Here is a 21,338-nt window from a genome sequence, read left to right as displayed (position 1 = left end):
GACCTCGGTGATCCACCTGCCTCAGCCTCCCAAAGTGCTGGGATTATAGGCGTGAGCCACCGTGCCCGGCCTTTATTTATTTGTTTATTTTGATACTTAACTACATATTTCCATGGTACCTGTGATAATCTGATACATTTATATAACCAAATCAGGGTAACTGGGATATATCCAGTAATGGGATTGCTAAGTCAAATGGTAGTTCTGTTTTAAGTTTTTTGAGAAATCAACAAACTGCTTTCCACAGTGGCTGAACTAATTTCCATTCCCACCAGCATTTTCTTTTCCCTGCATCCATGCCAACATCTATTATTTTTTGACTTTTTCATAATAGCCATACTGACTGGTGTGACATGGTATCTCATTGTGGCTTCGATTTGCAGTTCTCTACCGATTAGTGATGTTGAGCTTTTTTTCATATGCTTGTGATCACATGTATATCTTCTTTTGAAAAGTGCCTGTTCATGTCATTTGCCTACTTTTTAATGGGGTTGTTTGGGTTTTGCTTGTAAATTTGTTTATGTTCCTTGTAAATTCTGGATATTAGACCTTTGCCGGATGCATAGTTTGCAAATATTTTCTCCCATTCTGTGGGTTGTCTGTTTATTCTGTTGATAGCTTCTTTTGCTGTGCAGAAGCTCTTTGGTTTAATTAGGTTCCATTTGTCATTTTTTGTTTTTGTTGCAATCGCTTTTGGCGTCTTCGTCATGAAATCTTGCCCAGAGCAATTTACAGATTCAATGCTATTTCTATCAAACCACCAATGACATTGTTCACAGAATTAGAAAAAAGCTATTCTAAAATTCATATGGCATCGAAAAAGAGCTCGAACAGCCAAAGAAACCCTAAGCAAAAAGAAGAAAGCTGGAGGTATCACATTATTACCTGATTTCAAACTATAGTATAAGGCTGTAGTAACCAAAACAGTGTGACTGGTACAAAAACAGACACATAGATCGATGGAAACAGATAGAGAGCCCAGAAATAAAGCCACACACCAACAACCATCTGATCTTTGATTACGAAAACAAGCAATGGGGAAAGGACTGTGGTTCTGGGATAACTAGCTTACCATATGCAGAAGATTGAAACTGGACCCCCCTCCCTTTTATACAAAAATCAACCCAAGATGGATTAAAGATATAAATGTAAAACGTAAAACTATGAAAACCCATGAATAAAATATGGGAAATACCATTCTAGACATAGGCCCTGTACTATATTTTGAAGTCAGGTAATGCAATTCTTCTAGCTTTGTTCTTTTTGCCTAGGATTGCTTTGGCTGTTTGGGGTCTTTTGTGGTTCCATATAAAATTTAGGATTTGCTTTTCCTATTTTGTGAAGAATGTCAATGGCATTTTGATAGAGATTGTGTTGAATTGTAAATTGCTTTCAGTGGTATTGTCATTTTAACAATATTCTACTAACTCGTAAGCATGGAATATCCTTTCATTTTTTGTGTGTTCTTTTCAATTTCTTTGGTTTTATATTCTTTATATAAATCTTTTATTTAATGGGTTAAATTGATTCCTAGGTGTTTTATACTGTAAATGGGATTGTTTATTCATTTCTTTTTCAGATTATTTGCGTTTGGTGTATATAAATGCTGTTCATTTTTTGTATGTTGATTTTGTATACTCCAGCTTTACTGCATTTGTGTATCAGTTCTAATAGTTTTTTGGTAGAGCCTTTAGGTTTATCCAAATATAAGATCATGTTATTGGTGTACAAGGCTAATTTGACTTCTTCCTTTCCAGGTTGGATGCCCTTTATTTCTTTCTCTTGCCTGATTGCTCTGGCCAGGACTTCTAGTATTGTATTGAATAAAAGTGGGCAAAAGAGGCATCCTTGTCTTGTTCCACATCTTAAAAGAAAGGCTTTTAATTTTTCACCATTCTGTAGGATGTTTGTTATGTGTTTGTCAGATTTGGCTTTTTTTTTTTGAGGTTTGTTCCTTCCACACCCAGTTTGTTGAGGGTTTTTGTCATAAAGGGATGTTGAATTTTATTGAATACTTTTACAGAATGTATTAAAATCATGATGTGATTTTTGTTCTTGGTTCTGTTAATGTAATATGTTTATATTTATTTATTTGAATTTGGATTTTCCATTTCATATTTTTGAGATGGGATCTCACTGTTCTGCCCAGGCTGGACTTGGTTTGAAGTGATCGTCTTGCCTCAGCCTCCTGAGTAGCTGGTACTACAGGTGCATGCTACTGCACCCAGCATATCATGTCTATTGGTTTGTGTATGGTGAACCATCTTTGCATCCTTGGATTAATTCCACTTGATTGTAGTGAATAATCTTTTTCATGTATTGTTGAATTAGTTTAGCTAGTACTTTGTTGATAATTTTTGCATCTATGTTCATAAGTCATATCGACCTGTAGTTTTCTTTTCTCCTTGTGTCCTTGTGCAGTTTTGGTATCAGGGTAATGCTGGCCTCATAAAATGAGTTTGGAAGTATTCCCTTCTTTTTTTTTTTTTTTTTTTTTTTTAAAGAGTTTGAGTAGAATTTGTATTACTTCTTTAAATGTTTTGTAGAATTTGGTAGTGAAGACATCAAGTCCTGGGCTTTTCTTTCATGAGGACCATTTATTATGGCTTCAGTCTCGTTACTAGGTATTAGTTTGCTGAGGTTTTCTACTTCTTCATGGTTCAATCTTGGTAGGTTGCATATGTCCTGGAATTTATTAATTTCTTCTAGGTGTTTCAATTTGTTGGCATATAGTTATTCATAATAGTCTCTATAATTCTTTGTATTTCTGTGGTCTCAGTTGTTATGTCTTCTTTTTCATTTTGAATTTTGTGTCTTCTCTCTTTTATTCTTAGTCTAGATAAAGGTTTGCTGATTTTCAAAAAAACACAACTTTTTGTTTCATTGATTTTTTTGTGTGTGTTTTTATAGTCTAAATTTCATTTATGTTCTAATCTTTATTATCTCTTCTAATTTTGGGTTTGGTTTGTTCTTATTTTTCTAGTTTCTTGAGTTGTTCATTAGATTGTTTATGAATCTTTATTTGAAGTCTTTTAACCTTTTTGATGTCGGCTTTTATTGCTATAAAATTATGTTTCAGTACATTTTTGGCTGTATTTCATAGATTTTAGTATGTTGTATTTTCATACTCATTTGTTTAAAGATTTTTTAAAATTTCATTTTAATTTTTTTCATTGACCCATTGGTTATTCAGGAGCATATTGTTTAATTTCCACGTTTGGCTGGGCGCGGTGGCTTATGCCTGTAATCCCAGCACTTTGGGAGGTTGAGGTGGGTGGATCACCTGAGGTCAGGAGTTAGAGACCAGCCTTACCAACATGGTGAAATCTACTACAAATATAAAAATTAGCCTGGCATGGTGGTGGGTACCTGTAATCCCAGCTACTTGGGAGGCTGAGGTGGGAGAATTGCTTGATCTTGTGAGGTGGAGGTTGCAGTGAGCTGAGATCATGCCGCTGCTCTCCAGCCTGGGCAACAAAGTGGGACTCTTATCTAAAAAAAAATGTTCCATGTGTTTGTGTATTTTCCAAGTTCCTCTTATTATTGACTTCTAGTTTCATTGTGGTCAGAAAAGATAACTGACATGATTTCTACTTCTTTGAATTTGTGGAAACTTATTTTGTGGCTTAAAATATGATCTATTCTGGAGAATGTTCCATGTGGCAATAAGAAGAATATGTATTCTGCAGTAATTGGGTGAAATGTTCTGTAAATGTCAGTTAGGCCTATTTGGCTTAGTGACTAGTTGAACTCTGAGGTTTCTTTGTTGATTGTCTAGATGATCTGTCTATTACTGAGAGTGGAGTGTTGAAGTTCCCTGTCATTATGGTACTGCAGTCTCCCTCTCCCTTTAGATCTATTAATGTTCACTTTATATACTTATGTGCTCCAGTGTTGGGTGCATAGGTATTTATAATTGCGATAGGTGATATATTGCTATTTCTTCATGAGGTCCTTGCCTTTTTTTCTGTTACTAAATGGTACCTTAAGCCTACGTTTGCTTTGACTCTAGCCAAATATCAGAGCAGTCCCAGTCTAGATATAGGGGAGGTCCCAAAGAGGATATCCTGGCAGTGTGGAAAAACTGGCTAGGGGTTAGCATATAGGGGACCTGCGGAATGAACCTCCTATGGCATAATGCTGCTGAACAGCCACTCTGACTTGGTGTCTCCTTTGGCCAAGTTACGGAGCAGAGTTTCCAGGACTGAGTATGGTAATCCCACCTCCCTTCTTTGTCTCTTGCTGTCTTCAGGAATATATCTCCCTTCAGGCACTCATGATGCCTTCTGTGGGTTAAGGCATGGGCAGCTCTTCTGTCAAAGAACCCAAGATGGTGGGGAAGCTGGTTGTCCACCTTGATCTCACTTTTCCAGTGTAGAAACTATGAGTCAGAGAAAATTCCTGCATGCTTGCTGCTGGACAGATTAGTTAGAAGGGCATCATAGAGAATTTGTTTCTCTTATGTCTGCTTGGAGTTTTTTCACTTCTCTGTGGCCTCAGAGAAGTGAAATCATCCTTATATTTGAATTCTGGATTATTGCTGGTGAGAATCTTAGTGCTGTGTATGTGTTTTTAGTTTCTCATATATATATTGGAGAGGGGATGGAAGCCAGCTTGTGTCTATGTCACCATTTTGAAACCTGAAGTCCAGACCTCCATTTCCTACCTCGTAATTTGTAAGATGTTTCTTTTTGTATTACTTTTTTGTATTACTTTTTGTATTACTACTTTGTCTTCTAACTTGAGGTTTATTATAATTGGAATGCCAGTTCCAATTGGAGAAAAAATTTATATTTTCAGTTAAGTGTGTTGGATTTCCTAAGAACATATTTTATTTTCTACTTACAATATTCAGATCAGTTGTAAATGCAAGGATTTAAAAAATCTCAAGTGACACAGTATCCTGATGGCTTCATGAGAAAGTCTTTTTGCCTCAAGAGTTTGTATGTTTCTAATGAGATTTATTTGACTGACCTTATTCAGTTTGTTGGTTGGTGTGTTTAAAATGTTCCCTAGAAACCATAACAATCTGAAAGTTTATAAAAGGTCTGGTAACCTCACTTGAATTATTTAAACTTTTACAATAAGTGGCTTTAACTTTATTTCATGAGAGGGAAACTTTGGCTTTCTTGATAATGTCTACACAGTTTCCTTTCCTATGAGACTCAAGCTCAAAAGATTCTTCAAGTGGTCCAAATTTAATTGAAAGCCAAAGTGTCTTAATCATAATATTGTGTTTCATGATTGTGGCTTGCTTAATTTTTGGAAGAAACAGGGGCAGATTGGGAATTGCAGTAGGGTGAAGCCAGGAAGGCTTGTGACTTCATTGTTTCAGGCCAATTAGGGAAGGTTGAACAAAATAATTTGAGGATTTTAGCAGTATACACAGAGAAGATGGATGTTTTGAAAGTGCCTTTTTTCCCCCTGAAACGAGCTATGTTTTTCCTGGAATTTTTCTTAATATCACTAATTCTTAATGTGGCCTTTGAAAAATTTGTTGTATATTAAGGGGAGTTTCATGGAAAACTATAATCGTATATGAATTTATGTATTTTTGAATAAAATAAGATTATGGTAAGATGAAAAAGAAACTGGAGGAGATGGATCAAAACAATTTAAAGTCATATACACTAATGGTATGGGCATGTAGGATTCAGTTTTTATTCAGATGTTACTAATTTTTAATTTGTTATTTTGATTTTGTGTCTTATTATTTTGGCTTAATGTTTAATGTGTGAATTAGAGCTTTAATTTGGAAAATTCTAGTGCTCTTGAGATCATTTTATTTAGTCTTTAGTCAGTTACTGATATTCAGGAAAGAACAAATCATAGATTAGCGAAGGTGCTGGAAATTTTTTAAAAAAAATGTATTTAAGTTCTGGGGAAATTTTTTTTTAAGTATCTTAAAATTTACATAAATTTATTTTTTGTGATGTACATGTCTGAGTTTTGACAAATGCATAAAGAGTCATGTAACCACCACTGTAATCAAGAAATAGAATAGTCTCATCACCCACCCCCAGATACCTCATGTTATCGCTTTGCTAAGTCGAGCCCTGTCCTCATGCCCAAACCCTGTCAGCCATCACTTCATTCTCTGTTCCTGTAAAGTTGTTTTTCAGGATGTAAGTAAAATTTACCCATGTTGTATCAGTTTGTTCCCTTTTATTGTTGAGTAGTATTCCATTGTATACCACAGTTGATGCTTTCATAGATAGAGGACATTCGGGTTGTTTTCAGTTTTGGGTGATTATGAATAAAATTACATACAGGTTTTTGTGTGACTTTTAACATTTTTTCCTGGGTAAATACCTAGAAGTAGGGTTGCTGGCTCTTACGTAAATGTATGTTTAACTTGATAAGAAACTGTAAAATTGGTTCCCTTCCAAAGTGGCTGTGCGATTTTGCATTCCTTTTCCACATCTCCACTGGCAGTCGTCAGATTTTTTTTTCCATTTGAACAGATCTATAGTAGTGTTTTATTGCTGGTTTAATTTACATTTTCCTAATGACTGATGATGTTGAGCATATTTTCATGTGCTTATTTCTCTCTTCATATATCATTTGATGAAGTGTCTGTTAGAATTGTTTGCTCAATTTTAAATTGAGTTGTTTTCTTAGTTTTCTTATGGTTGAGTTTTGAGGAATCTTTATGTATTCTGGATACATGTCCTTTGTCATATATGTGATTTTCAGATATTTTCCCCATTCTGTGGCTTGTCTTCTTATTCTGTTTCTTTGAGGAGCATTTTTTTCAATGTTGATAAAGTCTGATTTATTTTTTTTTCCTTTAAGGATAGTGATTTTATTGTCATGTCTAAAAACTCTTAGTCTGATCCCAAGTAACAGAAATTTTTCCCAGTATTTTCTTGTAGAAATTTTATAGTTTTAGGTTTTACATTTAGGGCTATGATTCATTTTCAGTTAATTTTTGAATAAGATGTGAGGTGTGAGTAAAGGCTTATTTTGTTTTTGCTTATGGATGCCCAGTTTTTCTTTTCTTTCTTTGAGACAGAGTCACACTCTGTCACCCAGGCTAGAGTGCAGTGGCACCATCTCAGCTTACTGCAACCTTCGCCTCCTGGGTTCGAGCAATTCTTCTGCCTCAGCCTCCCAAGTAGCTAGAATTACAGGTACGTGACACCATGCTTGGCTCATTTTTGTATTTTTAGTAGAGACAGGGTTTCACCATGTTGGCCAGGCTGGTCCTGAACTCCTGACCTCAAGTGATCTACCTGCCTTGGTCTCCCAAGGTCCTGGGATTACAGGCGTGAGCCACCGCACCGGGCCTGGATGTCCAGATTTTCTAACACGCTCTTTGGAAAGACTGTCTGCTTTCTTTTGTTTACCTTTAAGTTGCTGAAAGTTTTTATTTTTTATTTTTTATTTTTTTTTGAGACAGAGTTTTGCTCTTTTGCCCAGGCTGGAGTGTGACCTCGGCTCACTGCAGCCTCCACCTCCTGGGTTCAAGCAATTCTCCTGCCTCAGCCTCCTGAGTAGCTGGGATTACAGGTGCACACCATCACACCTAGCTAATTTTTGTATTTTTAGTAGAGACGGGGTTTCACCATGTTGGCTAGCCTGATCTTGAACGCCTGACCTCAAGAGATCTGCCCGCCTTGGCCTCCCAAAGTGCTGGGATTACAGGTGTGAGCCACCGTACCTGGCCTAAGGTGCGGAAAATTTTAATTCAAGAATTTATACTTTTCTATAACCATAATTCTAATTAGTTGTCTGGTTATTATTTGTGTTTTTTTCAGTTATCCTAAACCTTCTAGAGAGGGTTCTAACATTTGCAAAGGTTTCTCAAAACAAAATTATTATTTGATTCCATTCAAATAAAAAAACAATGCCATATGTTATTTTAGAGATAAGGAGTTGGAAAGTCTAATTAATCAACTCTATCTGGATTGGCATTTTGCAAAATACTGCAATGAGAAAAATATTCAATCTGGTGATAGGAGACAATGAGTTTAGTCTGCGCTCTGCCCAACCATGTTACCTTGGGAAAGTCACATCAGTTATCTGGCTTTTGTTTCTCCTCCCATTGAATAAGGGGGAATAGCTAATAATCTCTAAGATCTATTCTAACTGAAATAGCCTTGTTGCTATTCAGTGTTCAAAGGACCTCAAAAGGTTTAGAAAACATAAATTAGAAAAGCAGGGGCAGGTCTCTGATACTTTATTACATCTGTCATTGCCAAAGTGCCTATTTGCATGTAGTTCTGAGTGTAGTGAATTCTTTTTGTAATGGTGACATGAGTTCAAAGTATGGCTGAGATGCAGATGATCTCATCACTCTTGTTAACACGGTGCACAGGAATTTACAGTGCTAGCAGAATGCTTTCTGTTTTTGTTTTTACAGCTGGACCAAGCGACACTCTCCCTAGCTGTGAGGGAAGACTACCTTGATAACAGTACAGAAGCCAAGTCTGTAAGTTTTACTCATATTCAACTATGTGCCTTGTCAAGGCTGCTGTCAGGTCCATCAGTTGTTCTAAGGTCATTGCTTCTTTACTGGAAATTAGCAGTGTGGCTATTCAATGACCATATTTCCAATGCAAGAGTTCTTTTATTCAGGCAGATAAATTCTACGCCCTGTCTTTCTAGAAGTCTGTACTTCAAGGCTGTACAAGTCTCCATGCTCAATGCCCTTATTATCTAGCTTGGGAGACAGCACACCCAAATGAAGTAACAAAGAAATGAGCTTGCAGTCATTTATTCCTCAGAAGTGCAGAGAGCTCACTATCAATTGCAGAAATAAAGCGTCAGAAGGGATACCCAGGAGACAAGTGGTTCCCACATTGTACACCTTTAGAATCACTTGGGAGGCTTCCATTAAATATTGCTTCTTGGGTCACAGCCCTGGAGAGTCTGACTTAGTATACTTGAGGTAGGGTCTGAGAATCTGTATTTTTAACAGGTGCTCCAGGTTAATAGAGGTTTAGTAAGAATCAGAAAGGATCAATCAAGTTAGACTTTTGGGTTGGCATGGAAATCTAGCAGTTTCCTAGATGTTGGAAAGAGCTGGTTCATTTCTGACAGATTCAATTCATTTTGGAAACTTTATTGAACTTCCAAAGGAGCCTCAGACCTAGGTCCCCTGGGTCTGTGCTGATACTAACTTCCATAAATAGAAGACTCTGGAGGGAAGCTAGCTACGATGCTAGGCAGCTTTCTTGCTGAGGATACTCATCAAAGAGGGTTGGCAAGTTTTCTTTCCTACAAGTGGACAGAATGAACATTTGCCAATGTGGAGGGAGGGTGTACCTCCGGTTTTGATGGAGTCTCAGCAAGTAGGCTCGAAATCATCTCCCCTGTAACGTATCAGTCAAGTCCTAGTGATTCCACCTTAAAAATATCTCTTCCATCCAGTTGGTCCCTCTTTTCTATCTTGACTGCTATAGGTCAGATTCTTGTTAAGTCCTTGCCTTGACTACAGCAAGTGGCCTTTTAACTGTTACTGCCTCTCCTTCATCACATTGCCTCCTTAGCTCCTTGACAAGTTCTGTTCTCAAAGCACTGCTCCCAGCATGCCTTTGCTCCCAAGACAGGGTCTAAATTCTTTAGAGGGCTTTCAAGACCTCCTCATGACTTTATCCCAAGTAATCTTTCCTATCTCATCTGGATTTGTTCTTCCCCCAACAAAAGCAGTTTGCCCACTGTATTAGTTCGTTCTTACTTTCCTAATAAAGACATACCTGAGACTGGGTAATTTATAAAGAAAAGAAGTTTAATTGACTCACACTTTCACATAGCTGGGGAGGCCTTCAGAGTCACGTCTTACATGGTGGCACGGCAGAGAGCTTGTGCAGGGGAACTCCCATTTATAAAACCATCAGATCTCATGAGACTTATTCACTACCATGAAAACAGTATAGGGGAAACCACCCCCATGATTCAGTTATGTCCACCTGGCCCTACCCTTGATATGTGGGGATTATTACAATTCAAGGTGAGGTTTGAGAGGGGACATAGCCAAACTGTATCACCCACCTCACAGGATTTTCACTGCATCTGAACCAGTCTCCCTCAAATGCTATGTCCCCTATTTCTCCAGGCAAGATTTTATCTCCAGCTCTTGAGTTTCTAAGCAGGTAGCAGCTTTATTAAGGTTGTTATTTCGATGCCTTTAATGTTACAGTTAGTAATTATGTGCTTATCTCCCTCACTGGATCATGTACTGTTTGGCAACCAGACACAGCATTTTTTTTTTTTTTTTTTTTGTCTGTACCACCGTCTCCTAACATATGCACAGAGGGCCTATCAAGCCACCTTGCACATTTGAGTAGGTACTCAATAAATACGTGTTTTTTTTCTTTTTAGATAGAGTCTTGCTGTGTTGCCCAGGCTGGAGTGCAGTGGCATGATCTTGACTCACTGCAACCTCTGCCTCCTGGGTTCAAGCGATTCTCCCGCCTTAGCCTCCCAAGTAGCTACAATTACAGGCGCGTGCCACCACGCTGGGCTTATTTTTATATTTTTAGTAGAGACAGGGTTTCACCTTGTTGACCAGGCTGGTCTCAAACTCCTGGCCTCAAGTGATCCGCCCACTTCTGCCTCCCAAAGTGTTGGAGTTACAAGCGTGAGCCCCCATGCCCGGTCAATAACTATGTTTTGAATTGAACTGGGAATAGCAAAATATTATTTCTATTTAAGGCTATTTTTAAAGCTTGCTTACTGATTGATCAAAGATTTATTAAAGGCCTGCTGTATGCTAAGCACCGTATAGGTCCTGAGGTCACACGCAGAGTAAGAATAGCTTACAGAGTCAAGATATACATTACTAAGTCTTATTCCCAAAGCATGAGAAGGAGGTCATTTAATACCTGGTGTGTTGAGATCTCACAAATACATCCGAAATGAGAGGCGGGCCTAATGCAATTCTTTAATTTCCATGAAGTAAGGTCACCCCACCCCATGCAATGACATATGAGTAGCTCCAAAATGGGTTTATGAATATGTAGGAAGGAAATTCTCTATTTGCTATTATGTTTCTCATCATCATTCCTCTCTTTTCTCCTTTTATTTATTTATTTTTTTCCTGAGCTAGGGAACAGAACTTTGTGAAAACTGTAAAAAACTGAAAAGACACAGGGCTGCTGTCACTGGTCTTTTATTTCTTAGTGTGAAGGTGGGTAAATTGAGTTGCAGGAGAATAAATCGCACCTCCCACCGTTCTTTATGGATCAGGCCTCCTGATTTAGAAACAGTTCTTCCCATTATTTTATTAAAGCCTCATTTGTCTGGGAAAAGGACATCTGAACTTTACCTTTCTATTCTTGTCTCATTTGGAGTTATTTCATGTATCCATAATATCGACAGTTGCCGGAAAATTAGTTCTCTTGATGCTTGATGGCTGGACATCTCTGTCTGTCATGGAAACAGTACTCAAGTAGCCATCACTCTTTTTTTCTCCCAGAGTGATATGTGGGTGGCTGGTATTGCATAATGCCTGCACCATCCTCTGAGTACAGGGTGGAAATAAAAGATGTTTATTTCCACCTGCTGTTTCTGCTTTTCCATGTCTCTGAAACATATTTCCTAATAGGCTATGGTCATGGTCACTTTCTTCTTTATTTCCTACAGTATCGGGATGCCCTTTACAAGTTCATGGTGGATACTGCTGTGCTTTTAGGAGCTAACAGTTCCAGAGCAGAGCATGACATGAAGTCAGTGCTTAGACTGGAAATTAAGATAGCTGAGGTAAGTCTTCACTGAAAATCTCTTTCTTTACTTCATTTTTCCCCTTATTTTAAAGGCAGTATGTCCTGAATGAAAATATAAATTGCAACCAAATAATAGCATGTTGTGTCATTGCCCTTTGAGTTCAAGGTAGAACTAATAGCATCCCCTCTAGGAAGTAACAAGAAGGACTGTGACAGAAGAGCTCTTCGTTCCTTCCACCTCCCTGGTTTAAGCCCATTCAGTGTCCATATGTTGCTCAACTGAGGCCAAAGAATAGCAGCAGAGAGATCCTCTGACCATTTTTCTTGAAGAAACTCATATTTGGCTTAAATAGAAGATAGATGTTAAATAAATCCTTAGTAATTTGGCTTGAATGGAAGGTTGCTAAATCCAGCCCATGTTTTATGCTATCCCCATTCAGAGTCACTCCGGCTTAAGTTCTGGACTCAGGGAAGCCTGTTTGCCAATACTGGATATAAAAGTTGATATAGAAGTAGGTAGGGCATGCTGGTAAGCATTTATAAATGACCTTTCTGGTATTACTTTGTACCTGCCCCTGTTTTTCATTCTTTTCTTGCCCTACTTTAATGCATATAATCGTGTCATATACATGCCACACAACTACATGTCTGTGTAAATCACCTTAACTTCTTTTTGGCTCATTGTAGAGACAAAAAGATGTAAAAACAAACATGTGGGCAAATAATGGGAACTCCTAAATGGTTAGCTTTGTTTATGGAGTAACTTTTTTCTAGAAGAAACAAAATGTAGAAATCTTTCTATATGTTCCTAGGCTAAGAGGGAACAAATGTGGTAAAATCTGCTTCTGGGGAAACCCTGTAGTGAAAAAAAAAGATACTTTTTACCAAGAAACTTTTGCATATATGTTGGGAATCTTTTACAAGAGAAGTTGGTAAAAATCTCGAACTGAGTAAAAGTCCAAGTGTTGATCGGTTTTGTGTTTGGTTAGGTGGTGGTGTGGTGACGAGGTATGGAGTAGGGATGAAGGATAAGGGGAAGGAGGAATCGGTCCCTCTCTTTGCTGTGATGATGTTTGTGTATACCTCTCTCCAAACTCCTTGCAGTGCAAAAAGTTCATTCCTGCATGTCACCTTTGAAGACTGTGAAGACTTCTGCAGATGTTTTGAAGTCCAGGACTGTGCCTCTGAGCCATGTCTAGAGGCTGTCTGAATTCTCTTTCCAGGCAAATAGGAGGCCCAGGGTTCTCATTTGGACCAAAAGTCTGAAACAGCAGGAAAGGCCTTGCCCTGAGCCAGAGATTTGGACCAAAAAGGGAACTAAAAACAGCTGGGTTGAGGCAAGACTGGGAATTGTCAAGAGACAAAATGAAGTGACAAATCTATTGTGTGGCAGGGAGTGGCTGGCAGAGAGCTGAAAACAGCTCTGAGGCCAAAGGGCTCCAGCTTTGGGCTGTGAGACTCCAAGGTCGGGGGAGGGGTTGGTGAAGAGGAGTGTGGATATTCTCTGAGGCAGCGATTCACACAGAGCCAGGAGGCTGTTTGTAAGTTACATGTGGTCTCTCCTGTGGAGGGTGAACAAAGGGAAGCTAAGGGCACTGACACATTTAGCAAAGAAGGAGCAGACGTCTGCCAGTCAGCCCTCTGTAATTTTTACCTTGAAAAATCACTGCTAATAATGCTCACCTCCGTATCTTAAACTACATATAACTAGGTACATTCAAAAATAGTGGGATACATAGTGCAAGGGAGACTTCTGAGGCTGGGAAGACAAGACAGACCAGTTGAGCACAAATAAGTCCTTGTAAATATACCCAGGGAAGCATATACTTAACCAATCCCAGCTAGAGAGATGTGAGCACAAGGAGAGGTCTTATTGATGGAGTAGCCCTTGTGATTGGAACCAAGTGGAGTTTAATTGGAAAGGCTTGCTAGAGGCAGTGAATCTTGGACAGTCTTGAGTCATAGTTCAAACCATGGAGATGGTGATGGTGGGTAGGAGATGCAAGAGTAGGAGACTCCTGTGTGCAGTGGGAAGGTGGCAAGTTTCATGCAAGGGAATTAGGTGATGGAAGGCCCGAAGGCAAAGTCATGACATGATTGAGGGATAGATATGGGAGCTACTGCTGGTCAGTGGAAGTGATTAAGATGATCCTTGAGGGAGATAATCATTGCTGCTGTTCTTAGGTTAAACATAGTGGAGGCTAGAAGCTCAGATTTGGTGTTGGGCAAATGGTCAAGAGCGTGAGTATTGGGAATGGAAAGCGTATAAAGTCAGGGCTAGAGAGAGGCAGGTTTTGAAATGTGTGTCTAGGTGGTAACTGAATCCATACCCCCAGCAATGGGGCTAGAGGAATCTCAAGGCCAAAGAAACAACAGGGGAAATGAGGGAATGAGCTGTTGACAAAATGATCACGGGGAGCAGTGGCATCCAGATAGTCTTGTGTTCATCAGTGAAAATTTGCCCCTAGAGATGGAGGGATGGTCTGTGGTTCATGAAATATTGAGATCATTATCTGGAGGCCACAGGTGACAGTGGGATGTTTACCTCAATTATCCAACTTAAGTTTGATGGTCAAAATTGAGCCAGCAATAGATTTTGCCCATCCACATTGTAGCTTGGGAGGGAGATTTTGGGTAGTTCTTTTTGTACTGGGGACAATATTTCACACAGGAGGAGGATATGAAAGTTCATTTTCTTAGTCCTGCCTAAAGGGATGTCTTTTTTTCTCTCCCCCCAAGTTGGGCACCACACCAAAGTCTTGAAAAACTTTATAATACTATGCAGATGTTTTGGCACATGTAGGAAGTAGTCGTACCGTAAGAAATGGTTCACTTGAAAAAAAAAATAACCCAAATCTCTTTCCAACAGATAATGATTCCACATGAAAACCGAACTAGTGAGGCCATGTACAACAAAATGAACATTTCTGAACTGAGTGCTATGATTCCCCAGGTTGGTGAAAGCTATCCAGAAAACTTGCTCTCAACTGGTCATTTTAGAAGGGATTGGATTTCATCTCTGTGTAAATTACTGTCTTGTAAAACCTACTCTCAGTCTTTGTGGTTATCATCATCTTTGTCAACAATCACATAAAATATCCCTTGTCTGTGTATTGGGATACCTTCTGTTATAGGGAACAGAACATTTTTCCAACAGTAGTTTAGAAACTGAAAGTCTATTTCTCATATGACAGAAGTCCAGATATAGGCAGTTGTTGGCACTGGCTCAGCTGTTTAATAGTGTTGTCAAAGGCCAAAGTTCTTTCTATCTTTCCATCCCACACTGTTTAGTGGGTTGGCTTTTTGACTTCATGTCTGATGACTCACGGTTGCAAGGTATCCATCACAGCTCCATCTATCACGTCTGCTGTCAGAGCAGGAAGAAGGGGAAAGGGCCAGTTATGTGTCTAACTATTTTACTAGGAAAAACAAAAAAGTGTTTCCAGAACATCTCCAGATGTCTTCCCTTTATTTCTTGTTGAGTAGGATTGGGTCACACGGCCACCCCTAACCGCAGGGGAGGTTGGGCAAGTGAGTAACTGGCTTTCCATTTTAACCGTGGACCCAGGCAAGGGAGAAAAGGTTGGGAAATGACTTTTAGGGTAGCCAATCTAAAAAACACCTGTTTTTTCTTTTTTTTAAAGGCTGTGTCAGAGAGACTAGTTATATACTGGGGTATCTGTTTCTGTATGTATGTAGAATGTAAAGTGAGGGAGAGTACAGGACAGAGAGAGGGAGGGAGGGTGAGAGAAAATGTACAGTATAGAGGAAGAATTCAGAAGGAGGAAGAGAAATGCAGGAGAGGAAGAGGGAACGGTATGGAAGGGAGGAAGATGAAGAGTATAGAACAGAGGAAGAGTGTAGGAAGGGGAGAGAGAGCAGAACCGAGAGAGAAAGACAAAGGGGAGAGTTCAGGAAGGAGGTAGAGTGCTGGAAGGGGCTGAGGGAGTGAGAGTACCTATTACTGTCTTAGTGTGTGGGTGAGTGTTGTCCAGATGCAGATGGTACACAACACGTTTCCATTTGTGATTAAGACAGTGGCTCACACCTGTAATCCCTACACTTTGGGAAGCCAAGGTGGGTGGATCACTTGAAGTCAGGAGTTCAAGACCAGCCTGGCCAACATGGTGAAATTCCGTCTCTACTAAAAATACAAAAAAAATTAGCTGGGCATAGTGGTGGGTATCTGTAATTCCAGCTACTCAGGAGGCTGAGGCAGGAGAATCACTTGAACCTGGGAGGCGGAGGTTGCAGTGAGCTGAGATCACGCCACTGCACTCCAGCCTGGGTAACAGAGCGAGACTCTGTCTCAAAAAAAAAAAAAAAAAAAAAAAAAAAAAGACAATAGGTCTGGATGGCAATGATCAGGAGTTTATTTTCTAGACTTGAATAGTTGCATCTTGAATTATTGAGTGTGAAATCACAAGAAACGAATGATGCTCAATTTACTCTATCTGCCTTTCTTACTTGCTGCCTAACAGACGTTCTCTCATTCTGTTTTGTTCTCTCTCCCCTCAGTTCGACTGGCTGGGCTACATCAAGAAGGTCATTGACACGAGACTCTACCCCCACCTGAAAGACATCGGCCCCTCAGAGAACGTGGTGGTTCGAGTCCCTCAGTACTTTAAAGATTTGTTTAGGATATTAGGGTCCGAGAGGAAGAAGTAAGAACTTTCATGTGAATTTTACTGTGACTTTTATGTTTTCTTTAAATTTTAAGGGCCTCCGTTCTCACATCCTTTGGAAACTGTTTTTAAAGAATCCTACATCAAAAGAGTCATAGGGAAAATCCTGATATCCTTTGTGATGAATTGGCCAAAACCATTGTCTTGTGTAATTTACGCTGCGATGATAACATATATTTTTGCCCTTTATTTGTGGTCTTTCTCCATATTGTTCTCTTTGAGATCCTAAATTGTTTATGAGCTTGGGGAACTAGTTATATAATGATGTTATTTTCTGAAATTTCTATGTGAACATCTTTTTTTTCCCCAGTTCCTTCTCAATCTTTTGCTGCTTTTTTTTTTTCCTGGTTCCTTTTTAACCACTAAGTCACTTTCTGGCAATAAACTGAAGTATCTATATTGAAAAGATACAAGACCACTTTGAGAGCCGTAGAAAAATTGCACTGATAAAACAACTTTAGGAACTGTCATTTTTTTTCTTAAAGAGCGTTTTAGAATTTGTTGCTTTGCTAGTTTAGTACTACAAAAAAAAAATCTTAACGATGTCCAGGAAGGAGAATTTTACGGGTTCATTAAGGCATTCAGCTTTGACTACAGAAAACGAATCACAGAGTTTACAAAATGAATCAATGAGTTTACAAAACACTTTACTGAGTTAATTGCTAGGCCATGATTAAAATCATATTTTCTTATTTGGACTCAGGCGAGGCTATGTTGCCGGAAGTTATGTTTTTAAAAAAGGCACTTAAAACAGTCCTAGGAGTAAAATGCCCCTACAGAAACCCTTAGACACTCCGGAAGAGCTGCTTTTTAAGATACCTTCTGATGGGAAAAGTAATCTGTGTTCATTGAGGAAAACATACAGATAAGGGAGAGAAGAAACAATTAATTTACTTAAAATTCTACCATTTAGAGATAAGCCAGGATTCTTTGAAAATTTTCTAGATGAAAATGGAATCTAGAGGTAAGTAATTATATTGTGGGGTAGAGCCTTGCTATTTGACATGTACTCCATGGGCCAGGAATGTCAGCAGCATCACCTTGGGTGCTTGCTAAAAATACAGATTCCAAAGCCCTCCTCCGTTGAGTCTGATACAGTAGAGCTGGAGGGGAGGCCAAGTAATCTGTATTTTATCTTTTTTTTTTTAACTTCATCTGACTGGAAGTAATCTATATTTTAAACAAGCACCTCAGGAGGATCTTTTTTTGCGGGGGGTCAGAGTTTCCCTCTTGTTGCCCAGGCTGGAGTGCAATGGTGCGATCTTGGTTCACTGCAACCTACACCTCCCAGGTTCAAGCAATTCTCCTGCTTCAGCCTCCCAAGTAGTTGGGATTACAGCCATGTGCCACCACACATGGCTAATTTTTTTTGTATTTTTAGTAGAAACGGGGTTTCTCCATGTTGGTTAGGCTGGTCTTGAACTCCTGATCTCAGGTGATCCACTCACCTCGGCCTCCCAAAGTGCTGGGATTACATGCGTGAGCCACTGTGCCCAGCCAGGAGAATCTTATGATTAACTTTTCTTAGGGGGGCAGGAGGGGATCACTGTATTAGAAAATTTCTTTGTAAATACTTCCTAGCTCTCAAATACTATAAAATATGGCCCAGATGATTTTCTACTCATATGCCATTGAGTTACGGAGCACATTTTAAATTTTGGTGGTGATTTCCATGGAAAGGTGGAGTTTGGCCTGCTATAGATTCATCCTTCACCTCGTGAGTCAGTTTCTTCTAGCTGTGTTAAAAGAGTAGGTACTTCTGAACACTGATTAATTTTACTTCCAAAAATGCCTAATTTACAATCAGGGGATAGACTGGGACTTGGTTTACTGTATAAGAAAAAGCATCTCTCTCGTGATGATTTTACTTGGTAATTACAGGACCTTTCATAACAATGGAAAAGACCATGATTGGAGGGAGATTTTACTCTGATTCTTATCTAAAGAACAATAACTTGGACAAATGTAAAGATAGTGAACAACAGTAGAAAAAACATAGATGGAAAAACTACCTCAGCTGTTATGTACATATAAAGCTTCATTTAAAAATAAAGACAGAAATCGGCCAGGTGCAGTGGTTCATACCTGTAATCCCAGCACTTTGGAAGGTCTAGGTGGGTGGATCACTTGAGGTCAGGAGTTCAAGACCAGCCTGGCCAACATGATGAAACCCCATCTCTACTAAAAAACAAAAATTAGCTGGGCATGGTGGCTGGCGCCTGTAATCCCAGCTACTTGGGAGGCTGAGGCAGGAGAACTGCTTGAACCCAGGAGATGGAGGTTACAGTGAGCCAAGGTAATAAATAAAAATAAAGCCAAAACCCAAATCTCTTTCGCATGGTTTATCCCTCAACAATCAATTCATAAAAAACAACTTGTATTCTGCGTATTCTTGTGAGATTTCAAGATAATGTACACATCATGAGAAGTCTGACAGCATTTTATTTGCAGACTATGGTGATGTTTTTCCATTGGCAATCATGCTTGATCACCACTCATGTAGCATTACAAGGCTACTTGAGGAAAAGTCTTCTTGGGTTCCCATAGTTGCCATATTAGTTAAGATATGCCAGTTGCTATAACCAGCACCTCTAAACACTCATTGGCTAAATTGTACCCTCTGCTCATGGAACAGTCTGAACATAGGTGTCCCTGTAAGGAAGCTTTCTTCTAAGTAGTGACTCAGGAACCAGACTCCTTCTGTCTTGTGGCTCTGCCCTCTCTTGGATGTTTGGCATCCTCTGTATTCAGCTGGAGGATGGAGAAACAGAGAGGGTGGAGGATTGTATAGGTTTTGGTGGGAAGGCCTAGAAGTGGGATATGCCACTTCTACCCATATTCCATAAGCCAGGACTCAGTTTTGTGACTCATCTAGCTGTAGGGAAGACCGGGAAATACAGTTTAGCTGTATGCTGAGGAGGAAAAGGAGTTGGAGTTTCTCTAGACATGCTTTTATCAAAGAGCATATCTCATTTTCTTGAAATGACCACTTTTCTCTCAATGGCAAATGCTTCCCTGCTCCCTACCTCTATGACACAGTGAGCACCTGATGGCAGACACTCTTTTTTTTTAGTTTTTATTTTTTGTGGGTATATGACATTTTGATACAGGCATGCAATGCATAATAATCGCATCAAGGTAAATGGGATATCTATCCCCTCAAGCATTTGTCCTTTGTGTTACAATCAAATCATACTGTTTTATTTATTTTAAAATGTACAGTTACATTATTTTTGACTATAGTTACCCTGTTGCACTAGCAAATACTAGGTTTTATTCTATTTTTTTGGTACCCATTCACCATCCCTACTTCCCTCCCTCCCCTCCACTACCCTTCCCACCCTCCAGTAACCACCCTTCTATTCTCTATCTCTGTGAGTTCAATTATTTTAATTGTTAGCTCCCACAAGTAAGTGAGAACATGTGAAGTTTGTCTTTCTATACCTGGTTATTTCATTTAACATTATGATCTCCAGTTCCATTCATGTTGCTGGAAATGACAGGCTCTCATTCTTTTTTATGGCTGAGTAGTACTCCATTGTGTGTATGTACCATTTTTTAATCCATTCATCTGTTGATGGACACTTAGGTTGTGTCCATCAACAGATGGACAGGCAGGCTCTGGCAGGCTCTCTTGTGATTGCTTTTTTAAGTGTTGAGGCCTGGCACAGTGCTTCTCACGTAGTAGACACTTTAAAAATTCTAGAAGTTAACCAGATACCCCATCACCACCACAAAGAGGTGACATATGAATGGAACCCCAAAGAATAAAGAGGAGTTTTCTAGGTAGGGGAGAATGGAGAAAAGGGGCTGGTGAGCATCTTGAATGGTGGAACCAGTGTGAACCTGGGTGTTGCCTGCAAGGCAGGGGGCTAGAGAGCTGAGGGGCCAGTTTGGGCTCAGGATATGTAGAGGAAAGGCATCAGATTAATGTTCTGAGGATCCTCCCACCTCTTACCTTTCCCCTGGAGGCACCACTGAAGAAATAGCCAGCCAAGCCTTCTCACATTGGGCATCTCTGCGGTGCCTGTGTTTTGAGAATCTGTCTATGAAAATAATATACAGGTAATGATGAAGTTAACCACCATTATGGTTAAAAATTATCTTTGATCTTTACAGCAGTTCTATGTGTTGTTCCCACTTTACAGATGAGGAAGCCAAGGTTAAGCAACTTGGCCAACATCATACCTAAGAGGAAGCAGAGCAGATTCTAAATGGGGTCCCCCTCATTTGTGTGTCTTATCTCGTTTTTTACATAAATGTCTCTGTGTGGAAAAGAGATACTTTTCAGATGCTTCTCTGCTCATTTTGGAAATACTAGCATTTTGTATCCTCAGCAAGTTAGATATTGCTAGCTTTGGCAATTCTGCAATTTTCAGGGTTTCAAAGCCATCCCATGTTGGTATCAGCTGTTCATTTCTTATTTTTTAATTTTAATTTTAGTTTTAATTTTAGGGGAGCAAGTGATGTTTGGTTGCATGGAAAAGTTCTTTATTGGTGATTTCTGAGATTTTGGTGCAGCCGTCACCTGAGCAGTGTACACTGTACCCAATGTGTAGTCTTTTATCACTTACCCCCCCCGCCCACCCTTCTCCCTGAGTCCCCAAAGTCCATTATATCATTCTTATGCCTTTGCATTCTCATAGCTTACCTCTGGCTTGTAAAAGACAACATATAATATATGGTTTTTCATTCCCGAGTTACTTCACTTAGAATACTCATCTTCACCTCTATCCAGAATGCTGTGAATGCCATTATTTTGTTCCTGTTTATGGCTGAGTAGTATTCCATGGTGTATATATATACCACATTTGCTTTATCCATTTGTTGGTTGATGGGCATTTATGTTGGTTCTATATTTCTGCAATTGCAAATTGTGCTGCTATAAACACAGGTGTACAAGTGTCTTTTTCGTATAATGGCTTCGTTTCCTCCGAGTAGATACCTGGTAGTGGGATTACTGGATCAAATGGTAGTTCCTTTT

The 21,338-nt window shown here is 39.3% G+C and overlaps 1 protein-coding gene across 2 annotated transcripts in view; it reads left to right on the top strand.

The window, feature by feature from the left end:
• The window catches only part of PHEX (phosphate regulating endopeptidase X-linked), a 217,787-nt gene that overhangs the window by 54,263 nt on the left and 142,186 nt on the right, over positions 1-21,338 (top strand). For both annotated transcript variants that reach the window (XR_010338162.1, XM_012477402.2), the window contains exons 7-10: positions 8,366-8,434; positions 11,590-11,706; positions 14,539-14,622; positions 16,188-16,333. Coding sequence is in view for 1 of the 2 variants with exons in the window: in XM_012477402.2 (XP_012332825.2) it covers positions 8,366-8,434; positions 11,590-11,706; positions 14,539-14,622; positions 16,188-16,333 (416 nt within the window). In the remaining variant the exon portion in view is untranslated. The remainder of the gene's footprint in view (positions 1-8,365; positions 8,435-11,589; positions 11,707-14,538; positions 14,623-16,187; positions 16,334-21,338) is intronic.

The sequence above is a fragment of the Aotus nancymaae genome, unplaced genomic scaffold, assembly GCF_030222135.1.
Source record: "Aotus nancymaae isolate 86718 unplaced genomic scaffold, 86718_ANA_hifiasm-v0.15.2.pri h1tg000058l, whole genome shotgun sequence".
In the NCBI taxonomy this organism is placed as follows: Eukaryota; Metazoa; Chordata; class Mammalia; order Primates; family Aotidae; genus Aotus; species Aotus nancymaae.
Note: the sequence above shows the minus strand (reverse complement) of the source record. Positions and strands in the feature narration are given on the sequence as shown.